The sequence below is a fragment of the Zosterops lateralis genome (genome assembly GCF_965231275.1).
Source record: "Zosterops lateralis genome assembly, chromosome: 1".
Classification (NCBI taxonomy): domain Eukaryota; kingdom Metazoa; phylum Chordata; class Aves; order Passeriformes; family Zosteropidae; genus Zosterops; species Zosterops lateralis.
The window spans coordinates 67,686,194-67,709,148 of NC_139762.1; the positions used below are offsets into that span (position 1 = coordinate 67,686,194).

The 22,955-nt window shown below is 37.7% G+C and overlaps 1 protein-coding gene across 1 annotated transcript in view; it reads left to right on the top strand.

Annotated features, from left to right (window-relative positions):
- Window positions 1-22,955, top strand: part of LYRM4 (LYR motif containing 4) — an 84,861-nt gene that overhangs the window by 8,700 nt on the left and 53,206 nt on the right. Inside the window, exon 2 of the mRNA XM_083875652.1 lies at window positions 12,544-12,664. Coding sequence (XP_083731778.1) covers window positions 12,544-12,664 — 121 coding nt within the window. The remainder of the gene's footprint in view (window positions 1-12,543; window positions 12,665-22,955) is intronic.

Genomic DNA, 22,955 nt, shown 5'->3' on the forward strand with positions numbered 1-22,955 from the left:
TGTGATTTCTGCTAACTAGGATTTGCTTGCAGGATACACATGGTATTGTTGCTTGGCTGGTGTTTATTTACAAGCATTATATGTTTCCTCAACAAACATACAGATTATCACAATACTCAGTTGCAATCTCACACAGATGCAAATGTCCATTTATTGTTTGCCTAAGCAGGAGGGAGAAATGTGTGCAAAGATTTCCATAGAGCCTTGGAGTTGGAGAAAATTGGTTTATCGTGTGAGGGTTACACATTGTGTGAATGTTAAATTTCTGCAGACTATGTTAGAATAGCAATGAAAGAGCCAAATGTGACTGGGATGGGTGGTTGGGGGTGTGGTTCAGAGCCATCATTTATTTGCATTGTTAGTCAGAGTTAAAAAAGGGGGAACTAAAAGTGTAAGGGACCAGGTACAAACCATCACATTTCATAAAGTCTTTGATTGAATCACTAATAGTATTCTTTGGGAAACAATAATTCATTCATCCATCCATAAAATATATTCAGTGTTTTTAGTTATTTAAATAACATCAGAGTGTCTCCTTCTCAGGAAAATGTTTTAAAGTCAATACGGCTCAAATGAAAAGCATAAGACAGTCCTTGAAGCTTATAGCTTGAATTATACTGACAATGTCAAATTGAACTGTACTGTGTTGCCATGAAACTAATCTGCTGCTAAGTTTCAGAAAACATCTTTGACTCATCTAAAATATCACAGCATTTTTCTAGTACAATAAGTTAGCAAATAGGTTTTCAAATTAATGGTCTTCATATGTAAACTACTCTTGAAGGGAGGAACATTGATTGATTGATCTAAGTAGTTTTATCACTGGCCAAAATAAATTAGATGTCTCACTTATAATGTTTTTTTCCCTGATCTGACTAATTTACAGTATGAAAATAAATGTTCAAGTGTTTTGTTTACACAACAATAATAAGCAATGCATGTCATGTAGAACGCTAAATAGGTTTCTTGATTTCCAGAGCTATTGAGGGCATTTTTTACTAAATTTAATTTGTTATTTTCAGTTCATAATTTATACCCAAAATTGCTGCCCATTATTTGCAGATTTTGCATGGAAATACGAATATTTATCAAACTGCTGGTGACACTCTCACAGTCATTTCCAAAAGCAAAGGCAACATGGGATGAATATAGTCCTGTAAGTTACAGCAATGCAGAGTTGGACAAAAAAGTATACTATACATCTATCTGTACAGAATTCCTTGTTCTGTGAGGTAGTGGCAGTGCTTACTAACCTGCATGGACTTTGAGGCTTGGTTCTGGGTTTTTGTTTCCCAACAATTTGTTGAAACTCTTGAAGAAGAAGTTCTCTATCAGTGCAAGTTATTGCTGCCATTAGCTGGGGACCTCGGCTTCTGCAACTTGTGTTGGTAATTTGTTCCTAGATTGGAAACTTTTTCTGCTGCTCTGGGGAGTGGAAGGTCATGTCTCATGTGAAAGGGAAGGTAGTCTGCCCTGGTCATAAAATGTTATGCTGAAAACCTTATGATAAGTTGATCACTCCTAATATCATTCCCTCTCGTAATATCTCCTGCAGTAACCTTAGTTGGTACTTGTCTGAGTTGCTGAATTCTAAGCCTGTGTACTAAGTTCTGAGTTCTGTGTTAATTCCATATTTAGAATAAATGTTACCTGAGAAGAAATCCTTGCAGCCAGCAGCCATGTGCTTATGGGAGGAAAAGGAGCTGGTGTTTACTGTATGTTTTCTATTTCCTTGCTTGCAGAGGACAGAAAGTGCTAAGGTCACTCATGTGAGTGACTGTTATTCTGTAACTTTTAATTAGCTATTTTGTATTATTTGGAGGGTTTTGTAGCCCATTTTAGGCTTGAAATGCGGAATCTTTTTTGATATAAATGTACCAATCTGAACCTAGCCTTATTAAATACAATGTGTAGAGATATAGAAATACAGCATGGCAATCTTTTTTCATTCATAGCTTAAGACTCTTAGAAAGACTGTTAAGAGGTTGAGTGGAAGACTCTTTAAAAATTACTGACCTTAGGGTAGCTTCACCTCTAAATTTTAATGTCTCTATTTAATGTACTTGGGCTTGCCTAGATTAAAAGGTGTTTGTCAATGCTTCACTTCTTCAAAAAGGAAAATTGACTGCTCTCTCTGTCTTCCTGAGTACGTCTGATCTCCTTTTCTATTACAATAGTTAAACTGTTTAAGTGCACAGATTTGTCAGGAAGTATATTGAATTACTTCTGTTCAGTGGACTAGAATACTTTGAGTTTTAAATTTAATCTCATTTTTCTGTCTGATATTAAAGTATATCTTTTTTGATCAAAGTATTGCATTGTATGCTGGAATCTACAGTTTGGAGAGTAGGAGTGTATGCACCACAGTTTTAAAGGTGGAGTTCATACATAGCCCAAGAGAAACATTTTGGCTAGTAGCTGCTCTTTGCTTCATGTTTGGCAGATAATCTATTTGACCTTCTTTTTAGAGTAACTGTTGGAAAAATAGTAGGAAAAAGCATGTAACCTTTTTTTTTTTTCCCTTTCTTTAATGTGAAGTAGCTTTAAAGAATATTTTGTTACTTCACTTAGGTTTTAGTATTGCTTTGATTCCTGTTTTACTTCCAGACTTCAGAGAAATACATAGGACCTATAGGTCCTGAGAAGCTGAATTTACTTTATTGGAGCTAGCAGAAGTCTTGGGTGTGCCTTAGCTGGTCACCATCCTGCCCCAAAGATAAAGATCTGTAGACATATTGTTCCATAACTTGCCTGCAAAGGGTCTGGCTTTTTTAAGTGCTTGCCTGTGCTGGTAGCACCTGGGAGGTGAGAGCTGTGGAGTGTGGAAAGTTGGGCTGGGCAGTTGTGGCAAGTTGTGCCTGGTGTGCAGTGGTGTTGCGTTATTTGTGCGGATGAAGATCAGCTGTGCCTGCCTGAAAACCTCAAATCTGCCTCACTGCGTGGTGCATCAGTCATTCAGCTTTACCAAGCAGAAAATTCTTTTTCCTTCAATTCTTGCCTCTGTTCACCATGGGCTCTCCTGCTCTTTCTTCGTGTAAGAAGCTGCGTCTGATTTTCTGTGGGGGATGAAGTGACACCCAGAGTTTGTGTCCTTTGCATTTCTGGGTTACTGTTCAACTCAGAGTGGGGATTTTAATCTCTTTTTCTTTAGTCCTGATGTAATCATCTCTAAAGTCTGTGAAGATTTCCATATCCTAATTAAATAGAAAGAATACAGAAGGAAATGTCTAGTTTACTTGACTTTCTCTGCCTTAAGTAGTGTTCATAGTGTACAAAATAACCTGCATTTCTTTTTTTCTGAGCCTTTGGTAGTAATTAGAATAGTCTGGATCTGAGCTTCCTGAAATGTTACATGCATTGTCCAAAGGCATATGTTTACAATCCCAAGTGTCTGAAAATAATATTCAGTACTCTGTTGTATGCACAAAGTAGGATGCTGATTTTATTATGAATTCCAAATTGATTTTTTTAGGCTCTAGATTTGACTCATAGGCTTTGAATATATTAGAATTTTATGTGCTGCTAAGTAATTTCAAATATCCATCGTTGTCAAAATTGATGTTGTAAATTTGCTAAACTAAACATGCAGTGCTTTGTTATAAATGGGGGAAGGTCATTGAGCCAGATGGGAGTAGGAAGTCCAGTGGAGGATGTTTGTCATTACTGACTGAGTTATAAGGAACAAGGATTTTTGGATAAGCTGTTAAGCTGATAGAAATGGATGAGAGAATAAATTTTGGATAGTAACTTCAATATTCTAAATCCTGTAACTTCTAGTATGTTGTATATAAACAGAGCAGGTGGTATGTTACTTCACGTGGGTTGTTTAATAAATTGTATTTGTGGTTCATTGTTGCCTTTGTCATGAGATAACTGGACCCTATTTAATTTCAATGCAATTTCTTCCATTTGGATCTATGATGCTTGCATCCTTCTTGAGAAATCCTTGTGTGAGAAATCTCAAGTTTACTTGAACAAAAATCAAGGCAAAAATAACTGTCTTTATTGCTAGAATCCAAGGATCACTTTTGCAAAGTAAAACTTCATTAGGAGTCTGTTCAGTATACTAAAAATTACTAGTCTGTCAGAATGGCCAAGAAAGGTTCACCTCAGATGACCTTTAGAGAACTGTTTCTGTAAGTCTTTTGTAAGTCAAAATATCTCATTTGTTTTAAAACTGTATACTATTAACAAACATATTTCTGATACTTTATCGCTTTTCTCTTTTAAGGAACTAGAATAATTTCCATATTAAAATAATAATATATGTCTTGTAACTAAATATTTATTATATCTTTACTTTTAGAAATAATGCTATGCTTCAGAAATATCCTATCGAAATCTTATCATCATCCAGACCGACCATACTGCAGTCCAAGAAGTTAGAATATCCCAAGACTTTATGTCCTGCTGCTTAATTAAAATAACCTTAGCAACTATTGCTTCATCAAAGGCAATCGTTTTCCACTGTCAAGTGTGAAATACTTGCATCCAGAAAGGCTGATTAGCACTCAGTGCTTCCCTAAATGAAATCATCAAGAGGTGCAATGTGTTTAGCCCTCTTCAGGGTACCCAAGTCACAGAATCACAGAATCTGGAGAGTTGGCATGGACTCACAAGGATCATCGAGTCCATCTCCTGGCCCTGCACAGGACTATCCCCAACATTCACACAATGTGCCAGTGAGCATTGTCCAAACGTTTCCTGAACTCTGTCAGGCTTGGTGCTGTTACCATGCCCTGGAGAGCCTGTTCCAGTGCCCAACCACCTTCTAGGGAAAAAATGTTTTTCTATCCAACCAAATCTCCCCTGACAACTCCAGACCATTCCCTCAGGTCACTGGTCACCAGAGAGAAGAGATCAGTGCCTGCCCTTCCTCTTCCCCTCACAAGGAAGTTGTAACTGCACTGAGGTCTCCCCTCAGTCTCCTCCAGGCAGAACAGAGCAAGTGACCTCAGGCACTCCTCATAATGCTTCCCCTCAAGGCCCTCCACCATCCTTGTTGGCCTCCTCTGGATGCTCTCTAATAGCTTAATATTTTTCTTATCTTGTGGTGACTAAAACTGCACACAGTATTCAAGGTGAGGTCATACCCCAGTGCAAGGAGAACCTCTAGCCATGCTGAAAAGAGAAATGTTGGCCACAGCATTGGACTAAAACTAATCTTTCTAGAAAAAGATTGTAGTGGCTATGCACAGCAGGCCAGGCCTCTTTTATGAACTGTTCAGAAACTGGAGCACAGCAAATGGAGTGGTATATATCTGTCTCAAAAGGAAAAAAAGGGAAATCAGCCTTGTCAGGTTTTGAAATTGTCATTTCAAGGCATTCCCTGCCTGGTAATTGGACTGCTGAGCTATCCTGGTGTCCTGGTTGTAGAGCAGTTGGCAGGGGCTTGGCAGTGAAAGCTCAGCAGTGAGCTATTACTCATTTTAGGCCATCAGGACACTTTTCATCTGTAGCAAATTCAGGTTATAGTTCCTGCAGCACATCCTTGCCTGGTGCCTCGTTAACTGAAAAGCTTGTGCAGTTGGGTCGTTCACTGATATCCCTCTTTTTTAGCCTCTTCTGCCGTATAACATTGAAATTGCAACTCCAATTAAGATTAAAAGGATGCTTTCATTTGGACGTCTTTACTTTTTTCTCTTAACCCTGACCTCCTGAAAAGCACTCTCTTCTGCAGAGATTCCTTACACTTAGAATTAAGCCAATAGCTGATTTTATTTTAGAAATACAGCAACAAAAATGTATGTTTCAATGAACTGCAAAAATAATCATAGTTAACTATGAATAGTACCAATAGTATTCTGGGAGGAAGGAAGTCTTTGGGAACAGAGCTGTGTGCCCTGGCAGCAAGGAGCATCCTGAGATGTATCAAGAGTTGCTCAGCCAGCAGATTGATGGGAGGGAAATCACATCTGGAGTTCTGCATCCAGTCTTGCCCTCCTCAGCCCCCAGTCAGGAAAGGCACAGACAGCCTGTAGGAAGCTCAGCAGGAGCTACCAAGGGGGCCAAAGCACTTTTACTGTGAGCAAAGGCTGAGGGAGCTGGTCTGGCTCAGCCTGGAGAAGAAACAACATTGAGGGAACCCAAAAGCATCCAGTACCTCAAAGTATCCAGAGGGGCCTGATAGGAGAAAAAATGACAGAAGAGAAGAAAGGATTTTCAGACCGGCTTTAAGGAAAAGCTTTTTCCCCACAAGGGCAGCCAAGAAATTGAGCTTGTTTTCTGAGCAAGGTAGTCTGGTCAACATCCCATTTTTCAAGACTTGACTGGACAAAGCTCGGAATAATCTGATCTGATGCCATCACTGACCCTCCTTTCAGCAGGACGTGGGACTCGAGACCCCCTAGAAACATTTCCAATGTGATCAATTCTGTGATCCTGTTGATCACAGGAGGTCATCCATGCTTTCTGCTTTGAAATGGGTACAGACACAAACCAATGGAAAGATATAATAAGAAAAAAGAAGTTCTCCTTTTCTAAAAACATCCACAAGTCCTTCTCTCTAAAAATCTAGGGAGGCTTTTTTGGGTTTAAATTGAAAAAAGAAGTTTTTATTAGACATTTTGAGATCTGGGATGCAAAATGGCAATATTTGCTTTAGAAATAAGCTACAAATCCTTGTATCTGATCATAAAGCATGTATTATATGCACTGGGTTACAGTCACCCTCTCTCAAATGTATTTCTAATGTTCATCAGTCTTTATTCTTTTTTCTGTTCTTTTGGGTTAATCCTCTCTCATAAATTATCTCTAGTGCTGTTGTATTCTAGACATATTTCTTAGCAATTGCATTGGAATTTATGTTTTGTATGTTAGCAGAGAAACCAAGTAGTGGCTGGAAGGTTCCTTTCTGAGGGCTTTTTGTGAAGACTGTCTAGTGACTGTGCTTTGTTAGAAAATTCAATGAAATAATACTGAGTTAACCAGCAGCCTAATCTTTCTTTTTCTTTACTCTTCTTTCCTCCTTTCCCAGCATCCAGTCACCACCCTGACTCCCCCAAAGAAATCCTGGTTGCAAGAATAGGCTTTGCTTTGGTTTTTAGAAAACAGGCAGATGTAGTTGTTGTTGTGCTGTAACTTAAGGTGGCAGTGCTGAAAGTGTGTCTACTGATGGAGTTTGAGGAACAAATTGTTGATAAAATGTTGTGTCCACACCCCTCTGTTGGTCTTGGATTAAATTAGACCAGTCACAGCTACTTCCCTGTGAGGTACTTACCTCTCAATCTCAAATACACAGCTGTTGTCAAATGTTTCTTTTTTAGTATTAGATGGTAATTACATGCAGCTTTTGCTTCAGCTTAATTGGTGTCTTTTGATGAGACCTTTATAGAGGAAAAAAATATTGTAAATACATACATACACATATATATGGAAATATACATATGTACACGTATATACATCTAAATAAACATTCTCCCAGAAGTAATTCCGTACATGAAGACATCTTCACTAATGCTAATAGAACTTTACTGTGAGCTAAAATTATTTTTCTGCAGGTAGTTTTTTGTTATAAAATCTTTCCCTTTTTAAATTATGTGTAATTCTGAAAATTTAGTTGGGCAAATCTCACCTAATACACATTTTGCTAGTAATAATGGGAAATACTGAAAATTCATCTTGTTGCTACCATAAGTTAATAGATAATAGTTAGAAGGCAGCAGTGGTAAGAAAATATAGTTGAGTAAAAGCAAAATGACCTTTTATGGAAAGGTCCCTCACTTGATGTAATGCTACTCTATTGTAAATGAGTATCTCACTTTTACACATGGTGTCTTTAAATAAAAGCATTATATACTTCATTCCAGAGCTGTTAACCCCAGTGGGCTTCCTAGAGCTTGGTTACTGCTACTTGCCTTAATTTATGAAATACAAGTCAAGGAAAAGTGCATTTTACTCTAGACCTTTCCCAAAAGTCTTGGATATGAATATTCTAACCTAGTGAGTGGCCCCTTCCCTTGTGATCTGTTTTGCTTGCACAGATTGTGTACCACAACTGTCCTCTTCTATCTTCATGTATCTTCAATGGCCAACAACTTGTAATAGCCATTGTGCTCTGCAGTGTGGTGCCTGTGACTATGATGTGACCTATTGATATGTTGCAGTTATTGACAGGCACAAAGCCAAGATGTCAACATGTTTGTAAAGATGTCTTGGAAAAATGGCTTAAACCTTTAGCATGTTGTGATACTGCTGAATGCAAAGTGGTGCTGAGAAAAACATTGTTTGGCCAGGTTTACTTTGAAAGCTCAGAACTGTGTACTTAAACAAGTATGCTTTTATAATGTTGTTTCAGCTTCTTTTCATTTAGCAGGGCACAAAGATTTTTTTTTTTTTTTTTTTGGTCAGGCATGACAGAAGTAAACATTTTGAAATAAAATATATAAGTCTCCAGGCAGTTATTATTTTCTGAAGTACCTGGATTGTGATTTCATTTTTCATTAATAGTTGTTGTTTCAGACTTTGCTTCTTGTAGACTTCATTTTTATGAGGACATGTTAGGCTTTTGATTGTGCTTCAGGGAAGAAAAGAGAGGAACTCTTTGAAGGTAGAGTGTAGGGCTGAAGACTGCTTTCTCTTTAGTTTTTACTATTATTTGGCAGCACTGTAGTCTCATAACATTAGCAGACAGTGCCCATTGCCTGGGAGTCTGTGGTAATGTTTTGGCCCTGGCCTTGTTCTCGTATTAACCCCCAACCACTCATGCTTTCTGCTGATGTGCATCTGTTGCCTCGTGTAGCCGTCCACCCGCGGTGGCTTTGGTCTGAAGCCATCACACCAGGTCTACTGCCCATCGAGGGCATTCTTTTGATTTAATTGGGAATTAATTGTGTGACAGATGCACGTAAGTAGGGATCACAAGAGGTCTTTTGAGTGTGCATATGTATGAGAGCGCTGACTGAATATGTTCAACTGTACATTCTTGCTTGAGTCCTTCTGTCACTGGGTCACTGGAGAAGTCTGCAGAAGATAAAATCAAAGCTGTTCTCTATTCAAATTTCAGTGCCCTTGGCTGGTAAAAGCAAAATACCTTGTTGTGTCTTTCGGCCATTTTTCAATATCTGTTTGCAAAGAGTAGGTAGAAAAAGTAATGAATTGTGAAATGTAGAAATGTAGTTTAAGACTTAATTTAAATGATGTTTCCTAATGAATACTACTGCATTAGGAACTAGGCTTTTTCCCACAGGTCTGTAGGAGCTCTTTGAGTGTCCTGTATCCAAAACTGCTTTCCGTATTCTGTTTCTCGGGCGAATTAGCTTGGTACCTTCTCACTTGAAAGTCCTCTTTGTTTGTGTGACTTGGCTTGGCCTTTCTAATGGGATCAATTGCAAACTCTATCCATCAAAATCAGTACTGCTGTATTCCCCCTTCCTCAGTGAAGTTGCTCATCCAGTTCCATAGAGAGCTGGTGAAGCTCACTAATCTGCAAAAAAAGCCCAGAACTACAAAAATGAAGTTAACTCTTCTAGTAGGTTGACCTTCTGTCAATTTCCCAAGTTGGACTGGCTCAGCCGGGGCCAAATATGAGACTGACTGTGCTGGTCTAAAGGAGGCAGAGGGAGGGTTTGTACCTGCCAGGGTGGCAAAATTGCAACAGCTCCGTTTCACATTGGCTTTAACTTGTTGCAGTTTCTTTGTGCCCCTTTGGGGAAATAATCATCCATAAGGTACAGCCATCACTTGGCTTGCCAGTCTTCTTTTCAGCTCTTACACTGTCTGCAGATAGTGCTTCTTTTAGGGTAATGTAAAGTTTTATGAAGAGACAACCATGCATTCACTGCCACTGGCATTTCTAGGTGTGCTTTCAAATGACACAGCTCTGAGTTTGGTGTGTTATGCTCACTGAACTATAAATACAATCCATTAGAGTGGCTGATTAGCAGAGCACTCTGTTCATCAGCCAGAAGATCTCTGGAGCAGTGCTCTGTAAGAAAAAAACCCAACAGTTACGTCTCTGAATGAACAGGTTATTCTCATACATGTGTGACTTTACGATGTGTTGTTTACACACACTACTGTACTTTCAGAAGGGCTTAGTTTTTCATAGTCTTGAAGCAATATTGCATTTCTTATGGTAGTTTTAGCTTTTAATGCATTCTCATTTCAGAAACTGTTGAAATATAGTGTCGAGGTGCTGAATTGACACTGCTCACAACTGTTGATGCATATAAAAAGCTGTTGTTTAAAAGAAAAACACATATACACATAGAAAAAAAAAAAAAACCTTCCAGTTTGTTTATATCTTGACTTAGCACTTTCTACATAATTTTAGAGAATTCGAATGTTGGTAAAATATTTCCCTGGCAGCTCTCAATGGGGAAGAAAGGATATTCTACAGTCATTATAGTATTGAGTTTGAGCTTTGAATTGAGCTCATCCTTATTTTAAGTGATACATTAAATCTCAGTGTAGCTTTGGTAGAGTCGTGCCAGGCTATAGAGCTAGTCTTTGAAGTGTGTTTAGAGATATGTGGATTTAACTGTAGAATTAAGATTGTGTTAAAGCCTGTGTAAAATAACTTCCTTTGGGTGTTAAAACTCAAAAAGGTTTAAAAAATTAGAAGGTAAAAACAGTGCAACTTTGTGATTATAGATAAAAGTCAGTCTGTTTTCTATGAACATATAATTTCTTTCTCAACAAATGTTGGGTGTAATTAGAGGAAGAGAGAGAAAATGGAACAAGTACCATACCATATGTACAAAACAAAACAAAACAAAAAAACCCACCTGTCTGTAGGTGTTATACTGAACAAGAATTTGGTTTTGACCCATCTTTCTTTTTTATGTAGATAGCATTTACTCATTTGTATTGCATTTTGAAAGACTTGTACCCACTAATAGACACTTGCTGTTGTTGTTTATTCTTTTAAGCTAAAGATATATATACGTTTGTTGTTGTATCTCTTGGAAACCTGTCTCCTTTCAGAAAATATGTTTTGCACAGTTTAACCCTACATATGTATATGGGGTGATTTGAAATCTCTCCATTATCAAACAGCAGAATTACACTATATATTAATGATTTGGAGTTGTTTCTTTTCTAGAAGAAATAATCAGCTTCCCCTTCATGTCTTGCTAGGACAACAGCTGCAGATGAGATTGAGCTTCCATATTTAATACATTCTATTAACTTCACACGTCCAAACACGCACTGGCTCAGTCCCTCCCGCACCCCAGTGTCACATTATAGGTGAGCCGGCCCTAATTAAAAGCACGCACCATCTGCCGGAGTGCGGCGGCAGAGTGGCACTCCACAGCCATCCTCATTCCTCTGATTGAAATGTATTATTTATGAGCTCAAAGACAAGGTGCGCTGCTTGGCTGGTGAAAGCTGCATTAGGAGCTGGATAGCACCATCTAATGGAATGGAGTGCTGCTGGCTATTCATCTTTCCTCTTCCTCCTCTCTCCTCAATCTCCTCCCCAAATAATTTTATTTTTCAATCTTGTTCTTGGATTTTCTATGACAGTGTTTTAGACAGTCATGTCTCTCATGTTCCACTTTTATATGAGATTGGAAAGGGTTGTTGAAATATTAAATTAATTGTGGGGGCTTTTTGCAGCCTCTGTTTCCTTCCAGTGCCACACATGGGGTTTTACTAGCTGTAGCAAAAGTGATACTGATGTATCACTACAGAATTGGAACATGAGGAAGATAGATCAGCAAGATCCGTTTACTGCATTTCTCTAGCCCCTCCCAAGAACCTAATGGAAGTATCCTCTGCTCCATCTGAAAATTTTATTTTCATATGGATTGGCCCTATTTGGTGGGGAGGATAACAGTACACTAGACTGTGTGAAAGTTCTTTACTGTATTGGAAAGAAAGGGCAGGATTTAGGGAAAGCTGCAGCTTTGGACCTTCCTCTCTGGAAGCAGAGATCATAATGTCTTCCAGCTTTCAGAAATCATATTCTGTTTTTGTTTCTTAGTGGGGAAATGGATGAGATGTTGGACTGAGGGCTGAAACACACCTTGTCAGGAGAGGAAAGAGGTGACAGGGAAGGAGCCCTTGTTGTGTTCATTAGTCCGTTGATCTACCTTTGTTGACTGCCAGATTACAGCATTGCATCTAGTAGAAATGTATATTGTATTTAGTGTCTAGCTCAATGACCTTTAACATATGCAGGTTAAGAATAGTCACAATGATTCAAAATAATCTGGGGAATGATTTTCTCATCCTTAGCCTTTTTGTTACGTTAATGAGTTTTGCAGTATTCCATACTGGAATTTTGCAGTATTCCATCCAACAATATGACTTCAGCACAAACAAGCAGTTAGGACTAGACCGATACTTGAAATACGACATTTTTCTACAGTAACCTCCAACAGAGCCACTTATTTTAAAATTACAGGATCTGGTCACCATTTCAACTCGGGCAAGATAAAACCCTGAATAAAAAGATCTATGTCTAAAGCTGAGCAAAACATGTATATATGGGGAGTGTACATTTTATTTTTTATATTGACATATTTTAAAGAATGTTGAAATTATATAAGTCATGGCACATCTATGAATATATTTCCTCTTGTTGTTTGTGTTTAGAACATACGCCATCAGAAGGATAAGAGATGCCTTTAGAGAAAACAAGAACGTAGCAGATCCTGCAAAAATAGAAGAACTACTGAATAAAGCCAAAGCAAACCTAGAGGTTATTCATCGACAGGTATGTTTATTTCTCTCATTTTTTCAATAGGAGTTGTCCATACTCATTTAACTGTCTTATGCCACTAAAGATGGAAAAAAATAGATCCTTGCTCAAAACATCAGCTGAACATCAGTTTTTGTCTGAATTTGTTCGTCCTTCCATCATAGGTTCAGAAGGGTGACTGAAATTCACTCCAAATAGTCTCACTTTCTTCTGTGTTCATTTCTTCCCATCTCCAGATACAGTGTTAGAACAGTAACAGAACAAGAAAATCCTGAAGTGAATTAAGTAAATGCTGGTTAAATGTGTCCAAACAGGGTGATAGGATTTTCTTTGGAAAATTTGAGTCACTGGCAATATTTTTCTTCAACCTTGTTGGAGCAGCATTTATAGCATCTTTGTTCCTTCCTCTAGGTACCATGTTACCCAGAAATGAAGTAGCCATGGTTGAACTTCAGACACTTTTTAACTTCTCATTCATAGCCACTGTCTATCTAAAGTGACTACTAAAAATTGGAAGAAAGCAAGTTTTCATGCCTGATCTCTATGGGCACTTGCAGTGCTTAAGCTGCTCCTCCTTGCAAAATCTGCACTTGCTGACACCAGTCAGAGCTCAGTAGTACTTTTATTAAACACTGAATGAACAGGTGCACCTGCTCCTCCATGGTTTGTTTTAGTATGGCTCTTTAAACAACCAGCAGGTCAGTTAGATGGATTCTTATTTTAATTGGGAGCTGAGCCCTTTGATTTGACAATTAAGTAGTCATACTTAGATGCAAGTTATTTTTTTTTCTTCTCCCAGGAACAGGTGTTGTTTTGTGTTACCATAGTTTTGCTATCTTTTTTTAACCCAAACACAGCTATTTTTTTATTTGTTTCTCAAAGAAGCAATTTGGATTGGATTGTTCCAATGCAATTACATTTGAATGTTGGGGTGTTTTTTCTCAGATCTGTAGGTGATAATTGGCATTTTCAGCTCTTCTAATTCTTGCTTAAGATAAAGTCTTGCTAAACAAAAACTTTCCAAACACGCACTTTTTTTCTCAGCAAAACATGATTCTACTGATCTGGGTCTTAATAGGTCTGGGACAGATTTTAAAATAAAACTCTTCTTTCCTCTCTAAGTCCTGTGTAAGTCCAGATTACCTTGTTTCTGTAGACCCTAAAAAAAGGTATTTCCCTAAAACAGGCTAGACTCTTGTCTAGGATGGGGATCTTGCCTTGCACCTTTTTTTAAGTTTTCTTTTTAGCTTAAAGATTGTCCCTCAGCATCAGTCAGCATCTTTCTGTTATGCATTTGTTACTGTGTCTCTGGGACACACCGGAATAATTCAGAATGGCCTCAGTTATTGCTAAGTCTTTTGCAGGGTTTTGCATATTTGTTTCAAACATCAGCTATTTAAGGGACTTCTCCAAGATGAAAAACCAAATTGCTCAAGTTGGTTTTAAATTGGATCACTGTCATTCCATGTAAGAATCTCAGGGAAAACATACTTGAAAAGCAAGGAATATTAAAGACGCTGACACAACTTCCCAATTCTAACCTGCTAAGACAGTGAAACTTACGTTGAAATATCTTTTTGATGTTGCACCTCTAGACATTTTCCAGACAGATTACAATCACACTGCATTCACTTTTGAAAGTGTTTATCTTACATGTTTTCAAGAGTAATGGATAATAAATGTTATTATACAGTAACATAATAGGCAATGGAACTTTTTAACAAAAAAAAAATAAGATAGAAGAAAATTATTTTATCCAGACAATTTTTTGACATGCATCCCTGCAAGAGTTGATTGTTTGGGTAATAAAAACTTACTTTTCCTAAAAAATTGCAAGCTGTTGTGCTTTGCAGAACTTCTGTTATGTTTCAGTGTCATCTCACTCCCATCTGTAAAGCAAGGGATAAATGTTGTGAAAATAGCAACACTGTCTTAAAAGCTTTTCTTCCAGACTATTTAAAACCTGCGCATCTGAGTTCATATTAATATTTACTTGCTGTCAAATTTCATCATGCTCTGTAGAAAAAGTTTACTCTTTCTCTCTCTTTAATTGAAGATCTAAATAATGAAGTAATCTGACATTATTAAGACTATATTTAAAACTAACCAAGCATAATATAAAGTGCTTTTATTTTTAAATGCAGAAGCACTGAAGCAAACATGAGGTCTAGCATACAGTTTTTTGATAAGTTTGGGGTTTATTATGATGTGGTTCATCTTGGTATTGCTGACTTTTTTCTAGTATGTCAGTAGAAATTAAATAATATTCCTTTTTGCTGACAATTTGTTGTTACTCTAAAATCAAATTTATATTCATTTAACATTCTAATTTATGGTTTAGTCATCAAAGTGACCATTGAAGTGTAAGGTTCATAAATAACTATTTGAATCAGCCTAGCGGGAAATGTGAAGCAGTGACAGATTACTGTCATTTTGTTCATGTCAGTCACTGTACAATTTGCTTGAGTGTTATAAAAGTAGCTTTATAATGCTGAAAAGCATGGAGGAACATTAATCTCCAGCTTAGTTCTCTGCTTATTGTTGGTTTCGATTTTATAATAGCCTGGCTAAAGGAAGGAGCAACTCATTTTCAACACTGTTGGCAAAGATTTTTGTGCGTGTTTACTGTGTAAACAACAAAATTTTGTGATGTCTTTCCTGTAGAGAAGGATGTTGTAAGAAATGCATTGTCACAAATAAGTGTGAAATAGAAAGTTTTAGGAAGTTTTGAGGTGAAGTCTTGAAGTTTTTTGAGGATTGTCATAACAGCCATTCTCCTAATATGCTAATATGACTTAATTTGTGAGTTTCTATTACTGTTAGTAATTTTAGTATGTTAGTGGTAGGAGCATTTGCACTGAAATGTACTGCTGCTGCTGAAATTCATGGTTTATAACAGCCACTTTGAAGATTGGCTAATATTGAGTGTTTTGAAGTTTTCTGTATGCCATTCTGTCTCTCAGGTTTTGAACTGAAAACATAACAGTGAAGTTCAAAAGCTATAGTAGACCTGTGTGCTCTGATTAAAGCCTTGTTTTCATTTATAGGATGTCTCATTCTTCCATATTCCTCTGTAGTGCTTTCTCCTCGGTTTTATATTATAGCTAAAAACTGCCAGTCATCTTATTGTCCAGCCAAGAAGGATTATTTTGTTTTTCTCGGCAGCTCTGAGCCTTTATTATCAATTTTACTGGTTTTAACATCACACAACCACAGTACTCTTCAATAAAAGAGTTTTAATATTTTGCAGCTTTTGTTTGTCTCTTTAAACAATCTAAACTGATGGGAATTGTGGTTTGCACAAATCTTGGTCAGGGAGACAAGATGTGCACCTTGAGTGCTCAGACAGTTGAGGCTTGTGGATCTGCCTCCTTTACAGCTGGCTGGTCATCTGTGTTTTTTAAGGGAACAGATAAACATTTCTTTTGAGTCTGAGTTGTTTTTCCTCAGGCTTGACCCCTCTTACTTTTCCCTTCAGATGTGTAGAATGAAGGAATGTGGTGTTGAAGCATGAAACCTCTGTTAGAAAGGTTCCACTGATAATGATAAATGCTGAGTACTTGCAGCATTTTTCATGTTTGCAGCATGTTGTAAAGTACATTCTAATCCTTGAAATATCCATTGCTTGTAGTAACTTTAGTTTCATTTCTCTTAATGGAACTTAATTTCTCATGCTTCGTGACTGCACCTTGATAAAAGCCCATGTCACACTTAGTGTGAGATTTTGGTCTCGTATTGTTATGTTTCTCCATAGTCAAAATTATTAGTAAGGTCTTGTGCTGAAACCTGTACAAAATAAGAACAATTCTTCTGGATCTTTTATTTTTCAGCAAGCCAAGTTGCCAGTGCAGCTGTGTGTAGCCAAGTACTGTGCCTTCTTGAGGTGTTCATTAGCAGTATCTTATCTTGGCAATATTGTGAATTTGAGTAACACTTGAGTGGAAGTGGAAATTAAACTGAATCAATGTACTAATACAGCACTCTTATTATGAATTGATGACTATATAGCCATAAGGAAACTTTCTGTTAATCAAAAGAACATAAATATTAAAGCATGTTTAATAAATATTATCAAGACAAGCAGCTTCAATTATAGTTGCTCTAAAAAAAGGTAGAATTACTACCCTAGTTTATAGCACTGGTTTGAATTGACTGCTCATCCTTTGAGCATCAAATATTCCTATATTAATAATTGTCAAAGTGTATGTACTTGTGGACTAAAAGCATTTTATTGAGTATTTGGAGGACCGGTACCAATTTACACAGTTGTGAGTTTGTGACATTGGAAAAACTGATTGTCAGAAGGAACTTATCAACTTTAAGAAATGTTCCGGGTATCTGAACAAGTCGTGTTTATACTGCAGAGCACTGCAGGCTGGATGCCCTTTGCAGGAGAAGATTTCTTTTGAAAACTCCAGTTAGTATTAATTTCAGGCTACAGGTCGTCTTTATGTCAGATTTTTATGTATCTGTAAGAAAGATGCAAAATACTGTGTAATGTATTGCATTGTGTTGGCAGCAGTTCTGAGGCCGAGAGGAAAGAATAGCTGGAAAAGCTCTTTGAACACAAGGGGCAGCACCACACTCCCGTTCAGAAATGTGTGTGGTATTGGCTAATCATGTCTTCCTGCTGGCAGACAATTCTCTTGAACTTCTAATTTGGTTTATTCTTATCAAGCTTGTCACTTCAAGGAAGTTTGAAAATCACAGGTTATTTTACTGCTTTTCTTGAGAAGCTCTTTGAATTTTATCTCTTTGCTTTCCAGCTTCACAATGGCAAATACCCATTTCTCTACAAAAGTATGTCTTTTTCTACCACAAAATTGTAGACTTACAGTTCTCAGATAAGAAGATTGCCCTTGGAAGTTTGCTGGGACTTTCACTTGTGCCATGTTTTTTTATTTATTATGTTTGGACATCATTTTCCAGCCCAGGATAGAGCTGACGTTACACCCAGAAAACTTTTCTTACCTCTCCAGCCATTTATAGCTATACTTAAAGCAAGGGTAGACACAGTTAAGTTTTCAAATGCTTTGCTTCCTGTAGAAGAGCAGGAATGAGTGACATAATCAAACAATGGACAAATATCCTGGTAAAACAGTTTTATCAAGTCACTGCATAGTATCCATGAACTCCCTATACACTTCTAAATCCTTGGATTGGCAGCTAGAATGCAGATGATATTTGGCATGAGCCTCTTGCATTTCTCTTGCTCCTAGCCTGTTGCAGTACTGGTAGTCAGTTTTTAATTGCTTTACCACATCATGAGTTCTCACTTGTTTGGTTCCTTACTTGCAATTACCAAAATTATGCTGGAAGATTATGGCAAAGCCACAAACTGAATTCAAATGAGCTGACTTAGGGTTTAGAAGCCACTGGGGGCATTTTCCTGTGTTTGTTGGTGGGTTTAGTTTTAATTTTTTTTAATTTCAAAGCTCTTTGGGGTGGTATTTTTTAGGTATTTTCTTTTCCTTGAGGTAGTTTAAATCCTTTGGTTATGTTCATGTTGCATTTACTTTACATGTGGTTTGAAAATTTTAAATACTTAATAACAGTAACCTACCAGGAAGAACATGATTAAGAAAGCAGTGGAAATCCTTAACATATATTAAAAATCAGAGTTCTTGTCATAGAAAGAGACACAGATACAGGTGAAGGAATGTACAATATAGGATGGATAATACCTGTCTTCCAGTAAACAAAAGAAAACTTCAAACTGAAATTTGAAAACAGTAAATTCAGAGCTATACTGGTTTCATATTTCAGTAGGAAAGTAAATATATTTTATGTACAGTAAATCAACTAAGGTTTTGGGGGTTGAAAAGGAGGAGGAACAAAGAAAAAGGTGTCGTAGGAGTGACTTTGAAAAAGGTTTGGTAAATTTAAACAGAAACCCAGCTGAATCAGAACTTGTCTTTTCACAGAACTTGTTAGCAGTCAGGTCTGCTTTGGCCAGCTTTTCCAAATACCTTTTTTATCTTGGCATGTAGGCTAGCTTTGGAGATGTGCAACATTGGAACAGATGCCAAAAGCCCAGAGCTGTCATATCAGCTTAATTTCTGGCAATCTGAGGGGGCAGGAAGTGTAATAGACATTTTACTAGTCTTCAGGTGGCATGGCTCTCCGGGTTACACCTGTGTGAGTCACCAGAGCAGTGTTACTCCTTAGGCTTTCATTTAACTCTCCTGATGGAGAACAAGATTGTGTTTTCACAAGTGATTTGCTGCTGTTCATTCTGCTGACTAAACTACAAGTGGCAGATACTGTCTGCAGTATTAAATTCCAAAGTAGACTGCATTGAAAATAACCTTTAGGTTGCCAGCAGAGGCGATTCAGAGGTAGAATGAGGCTTTCTCTTTCTGATGTAAGAGCTTAGGGTAAAACACAGCATTTGATGTATGCAGTAACCTTTCCTAAAAATAAAGACTGCTGAGTGTTGGTCAATGCATTTAAAATTCTGTAATTATCTGTCATAAAGAACTGTCATCATTTTTGTTGCATGTATTTAATGGCTAATCCAGCAAGGTTGGGGTCTTATCATAAATAGTAACAGTAGTTATATAATACATCCAGAGCTGTGAGCACCTGATGTTCTGCATAGATGAGGGCTGTCTGAAGGACAGGAGAAGGACTTAGTTTCTAGTGAGCAACTCGGTGTGGCAGAATGTCACATCCAATAAAGGAAATGCTGGGTGTAAACTTCCACATGGAAAAGAGTAAGTTTTATCAGCCTGGCCAGTCAGTAGTTCCTTGAAACAGTTACGAGCATTAACCATTCTGTGCTGAAGAAAGCTCCAGAAGCAAGAAAAGATCACATTTTCAGGCAGATGTGTCCCTCTGCCATTTGCCCCTTTGTGCTTTCTGCTTTGCTGTGTTTGGTGTCCCAAGGGTTTCAGCCCAGGGTGTAAATGAATATGGCTCTTAGGGGTCGCTGTTGCAACAAAACTTCAAGGAGGCTTTTCCAAATGAGGTAGCAGCAAGTGTGTGTGTGTATCTTAGTACAAATAAAAAACACTGTCAAGAGAGGGGAAGTAGAAAATAAGTGCTGTAGTTTTGATCACAGAACAAATTACTTCTGCTGTGTTTCTAATCTGACTGTGTGATCTTGCTTTGATGCCTGTCAGTCTGGTTTGCAGTGGTGCTCATTGAGGGAGGGTTTGAAGATTGAGTTTCTCTCATTAAAGTGTATTAACCTTTGAGCAACTTCTTGTCCTTGCTGTGTGATGTCTGCTGCAGAGCAGAACATTTGTGGAGGTTCTCTTTTTTAATGAATAGGGAAAGGAGAAGTATGGCAACCTTGTGTGTTATTTAAGAAATGTATGACCTTGTAAAAGTTTTGTGTATGTATTGTGACTTTCATTCACATCAGAATATTGATCTCTCATGAGAGTCCCTTCTCAGGGGTAAACTAGTTCTAAGTACAGCTAGACTCTGAGGAAATTAGGATCACTGTTTTGAGGGCATCTAAAAAAGGGAGAGAGACAAAAGTGCTGTTATTGAAACAGTGGTGTCTTGATCTCTTATTGTTTGTTGGTTGCCTTTTAATCTGTTGTAGTTTTATTTCTTTTTTCCTTGGCGTTAAAACTTTCCATCCTGATTTTGTACTGCTCATTGGAAGGAGACACTGTCAGATTCATTGGCACTGCAACTGAGCCGGCACAGTTCCCTCCAGGAGGAGCTTTGGCACATTTGTCTGGTACCTCTGATCTCTAGGACAGTGTTCTGCTGCCCTTGAGCTGCAGTGTGTAATTCAGGATGACAGTGTTGGTGTTGGCACCCTTGCTGTATGACAAGTCACCTGGTCCCATAGCTGTGGTAAAATGGGGGGGTTTTAATGACATTTCCCCCCCAACCCCATGCTCAATCATCATTCTCTCAGCATATTACAATTTCAGTTTTTCCCTTTACAGCTAACAGAGGGAAGAGGAGCCATTTTAGCTCCTCCTGAAGCTGCTTGCATTCTTTTCTGGCCTTTCAGATGAGCATTGCTTCTCCTCGCAGCACACTGAAAATATGTTTTAAAATTTTCCTCTTCCACTCTAAATCAGATGCCTTTTTTCTGTTTCTTCCATAGATGATTTTTCAAAGAATTTACTCTTTTCTTTATTCTCAAGATAAAGGCAGTCTGCAAAGACCCCTTTTTGCCTTATTTGCTCCAAGAATCTGGTTTCATGACTGCTTCATATTTGCCCATCTTATTATCTTTGTGTTTCTGTTGCTTGTCACTAAAACTTTTCAGTTTTTCTGGTTTCAAAGGTGACATTTTCTTTCTTATTTTAAAACTGTGTGTCAAAATGAAAGCTGTTTATACAGTCCACCAACATTAACTGTCATTTTACAAAACTCTGAAAAAAACAGTTACTTAAAAAAGAAACAACCCTCTTCATGTTCCTTTGTGTCTGGTATGTCTGCATATACTGTAATCTTCTGGGCATCCATTGAATATCCCTATGGGTTATCATAGCACCAAAGATGGTCTCTGTCACCAATAGCATTTGACTGAATTTGCAACCAGGTAAATTCACAGTGATCTACTTTTATTTTGACCATAAACATGTATGTGGCTTTCACATAAAAGCTGTTTCAAGCAAAGAAGCTTTATAATTGATGTGCTATTTTACAATTTTATCTTTTTTTCAGTAATTCAGATTCTGCCTAGTGTCTCTGTAGTAAGCTCCCTGTATTGAGAGAAATGTGTTTGATCCATGAAGTTGTGATGAAGGCCAAGCTTAGGGAAGAAAGTTGCTAGACTCTAATAGCAGCATGTCTGATCAGGCCCTTGGAAGTTTAGGCAGGGAAAGCTGTTTTCTAGACAAGAGTGTAGAGTGAAGTTTAATTAGTGTTTACGCAGTCTCCTTGGTACTTGGTGCATTGCTGCTGTCTTCAGCTTTGTGCTTTCTGAGGTGAGCCTGGGGTTTTTTTGGCCATTAAGAGCTACAGCTGCAGTGCCCTTCATCTTCATGACAGGCATTATGCCAATACATTAATTCTGAAAGCAAGTAAAAAGAAGAAGAAATAAGGAGCCCAAACTCTTCCAGTCACATTTAAATCACAATTTGACTGATTCCTGTTGTTATGCTTTCTGGGGTATGTCAGATACATGTTTCCCCTCTGAGGTATGTGCTGCCTGAATGTCCTTCCTTGGCTGTTTGCTTGGCAGGAAGTGAAGCATTACTAAGCAGAGTTTTGAATTCACCTTTATAATTTTGTCACCAGTAGAAAATGCATAAATGCATAGTTTAAAACAAAGGTCTGCTGTTTATGCTGTAAAAATAAGGTCCTGTCCCTCATCAAGGCAGTTATAAATATTGCAGTGTAGTGGCTAAATAATACATTCATAGTTTTTCTTCTGTGAGCATAATTGACTTGCTAAGCAGTTGCTTTGATAATTCTTAACCATACTTTCATCCAAGTGTGTGGTTCATAAGAGCATTACGTGGCCTAATCACTTAGCCTTTCACATTAATACGGATCTTGTTTATAATTCTCTTGATTTTGTTGTTGACCCAGTACTTTGATTCTGTGTTCAAATTATCTTAATTTTAAATGAAAATATTTCTTGTCTCACAGAAGTCTAATTTCTAATTTGTCAGTAGTGAATACTTATTTGGAGTGATTACTCTCTAACTGCTCGTGCCAGTGTACCTCTGGGAGGTTAATCAATCTTGTGCTGTTTAATTGACATCAATAATGTGTTTACATTTATCAATATTTCTTAATTGTCAAGTTATAACTGTGGAACTTCAATAATAAATCACGCCAATGGTTAACTTCATACATTAGATTTTTAAGAGTCTCCTTAAGCACTTTGACATGTTGTAAATTGCTTTTAAAATGATGTATGTATACTCATGGGGGAAGAGGAGAAAAAAATTGATATGCAAAGTCATGCTGTCAAATAATACTGCAGAACTGGCCCATTGACAGGAACATACCTTTACCACATGTAGGATATGCTTTATGGGGAAAAAAGGGGAGTAAGTCTTTTCAAACTGCTTGTTTTATTACTAATAATTTTGTGACTGTGACAGTGCTCATACATTTGTTGTGTCATCCCCAGGGAATTGTCAAGGCTGGGACTTTTTCTATTCTCTCAGCTGTAGAGGCAAGACAGAGGACAGAGAAAATTATCAGTTTTACTGCTCCTCTGCAGAAATAGCAGTGAGCTATGGGAGATCAAGGCATCCTGGTTTTGATGGTGCATTTCACCAATGTCCTTAAGATACTGAGGTGAAAATGAAGGAGGCTAGCTCTGTTTAAATATAAGCATAGATTTAAAGGCTTGGGTGCACAGGGAAACCAATAA